General features: G+C 39.2%; 1 protein-coding gene across 1 annotated transcript; it reads right to left on the bottom strand.

The window, feature by feature from the left end:
- Positions 1–2,707: 2,707 nt before the first annotated feature.
- On the bottom strand, positions 2,708–6,322 carry LOC133031329 (uncharacterized). Its single transcript, XM_061104811.1, has 6 exons — positions 5,994–6,322; positions 5,343–5,872; positions 4,954–5,229; positions 4,151–4,857; positions 3,534–4,029; positions 2,708–2,967 (listed from the first exon to the last, which is right to left on the bottom strand). The coding sequence occupies exons 1-6, from the start codon at positions 6,320–6,322 to the stop codon at positions 2,708–2,710; spliced, it is 2,598 nt and encodes an 865-aa protein (XP_060960794.1).
- Positions 6,323–7,750: the final 1,428 nt, after the last annotated feature.

Genomic DNA, 7,750 nt, shown 5'->3' with positions numbered 1-7,750 from the left:
AATATTCATCTCAGAACCAAATGAGATAATTATTTGATGAAACTTGTGATACCATGGACGAGAAGTTTGCTTGAGTTCATAGATGAATTTCTTTAATTTGTAAACCATATTCTTTGGGTCACCAACCACAAAGTTTTCTGGTTGCTCCATATAAATTGTCTCATCAATGTCGCCGTTGAGAAATACTATTTTAACATCCATCTGATGTAACTCAAGGTCAAAATGAGCAACAAGTTCCAATATTATCCTAAAAGAGTCTTTCAATGAAACCGGAGAGAAAGTCTTTGTATAATTAATGCCTTGTTTCTGAGTATAGCCTTTTGCTACAAGACGTGCCTAAAATCTCACCACATTACCATATTCATCCTTCTTGGTTTTAAGTATCCACTTACAACTAATTGGTTTTACACCTTCTGGTAATAGGACAACTTCCCAAACTTTATTGTCTTGCATAGTCTTATTTTCTTCATTCATGGCATCGATCCACTTTTGAGAGTTAGAACTTTTCATGGCCTGATGCAAGTTGATTGGATCATCTTCCATCATTCCAATTTCATCCTCATGTTCTTGAAGAAATACAAAATAATCATCTGAAATAGCATTTCTTCTCTCTCTTGTGGACCTCCTTAATGGCTCTTGTTCTTGAGGGTGTTGAATTTGTTCTTCTGGAACAATAGCCTCATCTTGATTTGAGAGTTGTTCAACATTTTCTTGTTGAGGTTCCAAATTCATTTCTTGATCAATGACAGGTGTGGAATCCTGAACATTATCTAAAATGATAGTAGGAACTGAGTTTGAATTCAATTCCTCCTCAAAAGCAATGTCTCTAACCTTATTTCTCCCCCCAAATTCAACATCCTAAAAAAATATTACAGTTCCTGTCTCAAAAATATTTATGACAGTGGGATCATAAAACTTATAGCTCCTAGATCGCTCAAAATAACCAGTAAAGTAGTTGCTAACTGTTTTGGAGTCTAATTTATTTTCATGTGGCCTATAAGGCCTTGCCTCAGCTGGACATCCCCAAATGTGGAAATGCTTTAGACTAGGCTTTCCACTTGTCCAAAGCTCATAACGTGTTTTTACAACTGCTTTACTTGGTACTCTATTCAGGATGTAAGCTGCTGTCTTTAATGCTTCTCCCCAGAGGGACACAGGTATGGTACAATGAGCGATCATGCTCCTTACCATATCCTTAAGAGTCCTATTTTGTCTCTCAGCAACACCATTCATGCTAGGTGATCCTTGCATGGTGTACTGTGGGACAATGCCACATTCATCTAGGAATTTAGCAAATGGTCTTGGACGTTGTTCACCTGAGCCATCATATCTACCGTAGTACTCACCACCACGATCAGATTTGACGTTCTTAATTCTTTTGTTGTGTTGATTTTCAACTTTAGCTTTGTAAGCTTTGAACACGTCCACAGACTGAGATTTTTCATGAATGAGATATAGGTACCCATAACGTGAGTAATCGTCTATGAATGATGTAAAATATTGTTGACCATTCCAAGATGCCGTAGGGAATGACCCACAAATATCTGTGTGAATCAATTCTAAGACTTCTGAAGCTCTATTGGCACCTAATCTCTTAGTTTTGGTCTGTTTTCCTTTGATACAATGTACACAGACATTGAAATATGTGAAGTTAAGAGACTCTAAAATTTCATCAGACACAAGACGCTCAATTCTACCTCTTGAGATATGACCTAAGTGTTTATGCCATAATGACGCTGAATTTTCTTTATTTAATTTGCGTTTAGTACCTCGTGATTCCACATGCAAGGTTTCATTATAGGATGCAATTGTTTCTAGCAAATAAAGATTGTCATAAGAATTTAAATAACCAGTTCCAATAACATTTGAATTGAAAGACAAAGTAAACTGATTGTTTCCAAATGAACAACAATATCCAAATTTATCCAACAAAGAAACGAAAACTAAATTTCATCTAAAAGATGACACAACAAAAGTGTCTTTCAAATCAAAATATAAACCAGTTCTCAATAACAATCTGAAATGCCCAATTGCTTCCACGTCCACCGATTGCCCATCGCCCACAAAGATGTATCTTTCACCATCACTTGGCTTTCGGTAGCTCAGGCAAACCTGCATAGAAACACTTATGTGAGTAGTAGTACAAAAATCTATCCACCAAGTGCTTCTAGGTATTGAAACTAAATTAACCTCAGAACAGACCAAAGTAAGATTAATACCTTTCTTTACACGGCATGCATGATATTTGGCACAATCTTTCTTCATATGTCCAGGTTGATTACAAAAGAAATAACCCTTAGAATCTTGTTGTTGTTTCTTTTGAACTGGACCCTTAGCAGCTTCATTCTCAAATTTCCTTTTCTTGCCCTTATCCTTAGGGGTAGTGGCCAAGTGAGCACTTTCAGTTTTGTCCTTTTTCAACCTTTCTTCCTCTTGCACACAATGGGAAATGAGCTCATTGAGAGTCCATTAACAAAACCATGAGTACAAGTACATCATCCGAAAGCTCAATCTTAAGTGTCCTTAATCTTGAGACAATATGATGCATTTCCATAATGTACTCCCTTACATTTCCTTGACCCTTATACTTCATGTTCATTAAAGAACCAAGAAGTGTTGTCATTTCAACCTTATCGTTTTTAGCAAAACGTTCCTCAATTTGTTCAAGGAAATTCTTAGCCATAGTAACCCCTTCGGATTCTGTGCCCTAAAAGGCTTCTAGAATGTTGTGTTTCATAATCATTAGACTCATGCAATTTGAATGATCCCACCTCTCAAATTCCCTTTTATCATCATGGGAACTTTCCTTAGTGAGAGGTGCAGGTTGTTCATTCCTTAATGCATGATCTAAATCCATACATCCCAGAACTATAAGTAAGTTCCTTTTCCAATCCTTGAAATTGGTTCCATTAAGCATCGGAATAGAATTAATATTAGCAGATATTGAGGCAGCAGAAGATGAACTAGCTGAATATAGAACAAATAAAACAAGCTCACATTAATATGCATGATTAAACAATGAATTCAAAAATTGGTTAATCCCTTCTCAAGATACCAAACACACATTAATATCAAGTCTTTGGACATTAATATTAACTTTAAGTGGTACTCTTGCTATAGCAATCAAATATTGACAATAAAAATTGTGCCAAACCATAGGTTAATCTTTGGACTAACGTATTCCTCACACAAAGTACCTTATAATTGTCACATATTTATCGCCAGAGATGTGTTTGAAATCTAGCAAAATATTTACTTACCTTTGGGTCAGTCAATATATGCATCAATTACAAACACACAACCATCTTAATATTTAAATAAATTAATCTAAACAAAAGAGGTCACTTTGGCGACATATTATTTCAATTAATTTACTCAAAATATTAAACATAAACAAACACCAAAATTTGAATTAAATTGTTTGAACCAAAATATATAATAATAAACTATATACGTATACATATATTTTTTTTTTGAAAAATTAGCGAAGTACTTCATTAGAAAGAAACAAGTCTAGACCTCTCGGTCATTACAAAGCAGATTCTCCTGCAAGTCGGAGACTGGAATACAACCAAATATCTGGTGGGTAAACGTCCACTTAGCCACATTATGGACCGCATAGTTACAATGTCTACTAATATTCATAAAGTTACAACTAATAAAAGAAGGAGTGGATCTCAAACAAAAGGAGGCATAGTTCTCAAGTGCCCAATGGGACTCCTTCCCATTGAGAACATTGATAGCTAGTCTCGAGTCACTCTCAATTATAATAAACTTAAACCCTAAGTCAATAGCCAGAGAAATGGTTGAACAACAAGCTGCTGCTTCTCTGCACAAAGCATCCGAAAAGTCCAACTGAGTCATGTGGATCCGGATCACCTTACCCTGATGGTTCCTAGCAACAATAGCTGTACACATGCTTGCCCGTCCCACTCTAACATCACAATTCAGTTTGATCCAATCCTCAGGGGGTGGATTCCATTTTTCCTCCGAAATTGGAGTCGGAGGCGTCACCAGAGAAGCATGTATCTGCAAAAGAAGTGTAAACAAGGTCAATACATTTTAATACATCTGGGGAAGTATTATTGTGAACTTTTTCATTTCGCGCCCTTCAGATGGTATCAACTGCAATCGAAGCATATAGAAAAACCTTCTCCTCTCGGATACCCTTGTTTTTAAGGCTCCAAAGAAATTTTATCCAGTCCCAAACACGAATCCCATTGCCACAAATCGGATATATGCCCCAAAGGAGAGGAGTGCCAAATGTGTAACGCCACATCACACGAAAGAAAAAGGTGTTCAACAGATTCCTCCCCCTACCACATAGAGGACATCTGGTATCCTCAATTTGAAATCTTCTGCCAATGACTGCTCTGACAGGGAGTGCCGTAGAGAGGATGCACCACCAAAGGATCTTATGCCGTTCTAGAACTTTACTATTCCATAGTTTATTCCACAGCAAATGGGCCACCTCACAATGGCTGGCTCTTTCTAGAGCTTGAGCAAGGTAAGAAGATTTACTCGTGAACCTCCCATTAGACTCTAGGATCCAACCCCATCTATCCACATCCTGGCTCAAAGGATTACCTCCTTTCAAAATAGCAGAGACCGTGTCTTTATCAAACAACCTTTTTAGCTTAGAAGTGTCCCATGAGCTAGAATCTGTGAGGAGATCGGCCACACAATTCAAGTTAGGCGAGATTTCTCCTATTGGTTTCAGAATGAAACCTTTTAAATGAGGAATCCAAGGATCCCTCCAGATGCAGGTGTCTCTACCATGACCCACAAGCTTACAAGCCCCTTTCCTCAGAATAGCCTTTGCTTTGACCACATTCTTCCAGAACCACGAGTCAGAATCTTTATATTTGCAATTGAAAAAGTCTTTTCCTCAAAGATATTTGGCCTCTAAAACTTTGCAGCATAAAGATTGACAACCATTCAAAATCTTCCAACCCCATTTGGCCAAGAAGGCCAGATTCATTTCATTCGTTTTCCGAAAACCAAGACCTCCTAAAGACTTAGGAAGGGAAAGTTTATCCCAAGCTCTTAGATGCAATCCCTGGTTTCCTTTCTCAAAACCCCACCAAAAATCCCTGACAAGACCATCTATCCTTTTAACCATTCGATCAGAAAGTTTGGTTGTTTGCATGGCATAAAGAGGAAGCGAAAAACCAACAGATTTAATTAGGGTGGCTCGCCCTGCTTTGGAAAGTGTTTTCGCTTTCCACCCTTGCAATTTTGATGTAAGCCCATCAAGGATGAAATCGAAATCCACGTCCTTTTATTTTGATCTGAACAGAGGCAGACCCAAATACTTAATGACACCCTCGGAGAGCCAATACCCAAGGCCTCCTTAATGCTTCTTCTCATTCCACTGGTTGTGTTTTTGCTAAAGAATATTGACGTTTTGAGCTTGTTCACTTGTTGACCAGACCAGGAGCAAAACTTCTCTAGGAAATTCCAATAACCTTTGGCTTCATTCACAGTGGCCTGACCTAGCAGGATTAAATCATCAGCAAAGAATAAGTGTGTTAGGACCGGACCTCCCCTACTTAACTTAATGCCCTTAAAGACTCCCTTCGCAAGATCCTCTTCCAAGAGTCTCGACAAAACTTCAGCATCACAAATAAAGAGGTAGGGAGAAAGAGGATCCCCTTGCCTAAGACCACAGGAGGGTATAATCTTACCCACCATCCCTCCATTAAGGCACACATTGAGCGAGGTGGTGGAGATGCACTGGGTGACCCAATTATGAACTTTCTGGGGGAAACCAAAACAATCAAGAGCATGATCAATGGATTCCCAGTTTAGCCTATCATAAGCTTTAACAAGATCAATCTTTATAGCAAAGTATCCCTCCTTGCCTTTTTTCCTGTTAGGACGAGCACATTGTTATCCTGAATATTTCTACCTGGGACAAAAGTCGCATGAGTAGGGCAAATTAGAGAAGGAAGGAGAGGCTTCAATGTATTTGTAACTATTTTAGAAATGACCTTGTACAACACATTACACAAAGATATAGGCCTGAAATGGTTAGGTATTTTTGGTTTTGAATTTTTGGGATGAGAACCACAGTTGTCGAATTGATACCTCGATGCATCATGCCAGATTCAAAGAAATCAGCAACCGCATCACAGAAGGCATCGCCCACAGACTCCCAATAGTGCTTGAAAAAGAGAACTGACATTCCATCCGGCCCAAAAGCCTTGTGGTTATTCATGGCAAATAACGTACTTCTGATTTCATCTCGAGTAGGACAGAGGGTGGTCCCATCTTGATCCTCCTGAGAAATTCTAACCTGAAAGAGATGTCTGCAGTCCATAGCCTGACCAGGATCAGACACCGAGAAGATGCCTTTGAAAAACTCAACGAACTCGCGACCAATTGACTCCCGATCATTAATCCAGACATTATTACTATTCAGAATACTTTTTATGGCATTTCATCTTCCTCTAATAGTAGCAGAGAGGAAGAAGAATTTAGAACATTTATCACCATTCTTGAGCCAATCAATTCTTGCCCTTTGCTTCCAATAAATCGCCTTCCTAGTCAAAGATTCATTCAACAATCGTTGAACGTCACATTCCTCCTTCCGATCTCGGACTCCAGCAGGTAACCTCTGGAGGCTATCAAGTTTCTATTCCAGATCTCTAATTATCCAATCCAATTTACCGTATTGTGTTCTATTCCACTGAAGAAGAGCCACACGCGTAGCTCCTATTTTCTTGAAGGCACTAGTACGGGCCCAAGGATGCTCAACTGTTTTCCACGCATTGGCCACAATCAGTTTACTTCTCTCATCTCTCGTCCACCCCTCTTCAAACCTGAACAATCTCTTAAATTTTGGGGGGTTCCCCCTAGAATCAAGACATAACGGTCTATGATCTGAATTGCTCGTGTGAGAGGACTAAAGAACAGCCTTGGGAAACAAATGAAGCCAATCACCATTTACAATTCCTTTATCCAGAGCTGATTTTGCATGGTTACTTCCAGATCTATGGTTATCCCAAGTCATCTTATCACCTTGGATAGACAAATTAATCAGACCTGTAGAGTCCACCAAATTAGAAATAAAAGGGACAAACGGGTCCCTACCCGACGACCCTTCACGCTCAGAATGACTAAGAACAAAGTTGGTATCGCCAATTATCAACCAGGGACCCCCAAATCTATCCCCTAAAACCATGAGGTAAGTCCAAAATTTTTTCTTAGCATGGAGGTAAGGAGGACCGTACACACAAGATAGAAGCCAAGGGTGAGTAGGGGGATCCGAATAGACCAAACCCGAGATGTGGTTACGAGAACAAGAGACACATTCAAAACTAAAATCAATTTTCCAAGCCAAAATAATAACCCCCCAGTACCAAGATGCGGTACATTAATATTAAAATAGTAGTGGATGGATTTTAGAATACGTACCAAGGGAGTTGCATCCACTTTCAGTTCAGTCAGAAAAACAAAATTCGAAGAGCGCGATCTGATCAGGGACTTCAGCTCGCGAACTGTAGAGGTCTGCCCCAACCCTCTACAGTTCCAAGCAATACCTCTCATGGCTCATGTGGAGGAGATAAGACATTCTCCTCCACAGGGGTATTAGAGTGAACAGACAAACTTGATTCAGAGTCTTCAATTACAAATGAACCGACCAGTGGGTTCTTCATAATGCCATTAGTATAGCTCGGTGAACTAGAGCTTTCCTCAGATGGGTCATCCTCAACCACCTTGGATTCAACATCCGGCCGAATAGGGT

The sequence above is a fragment of the Cannabis sativa genome, chromosome 9 (genome assembly GCF_029168945.1).
Source record: "Cannabis sativa cultivar Pink pepper isolate KNU-18-1 chromosome 9, ASM2916894v1, whole genome shotgun sequence".
NCBI lineage: Eukaryota > Viridiplantae > Streptophyta > Magnoliopsida > Rosales > Cannabaceae > Cannabis > Cannabis sativa.
This window is presented reverse-complemented; position numbering and strand designations above follow the sequence as displayed.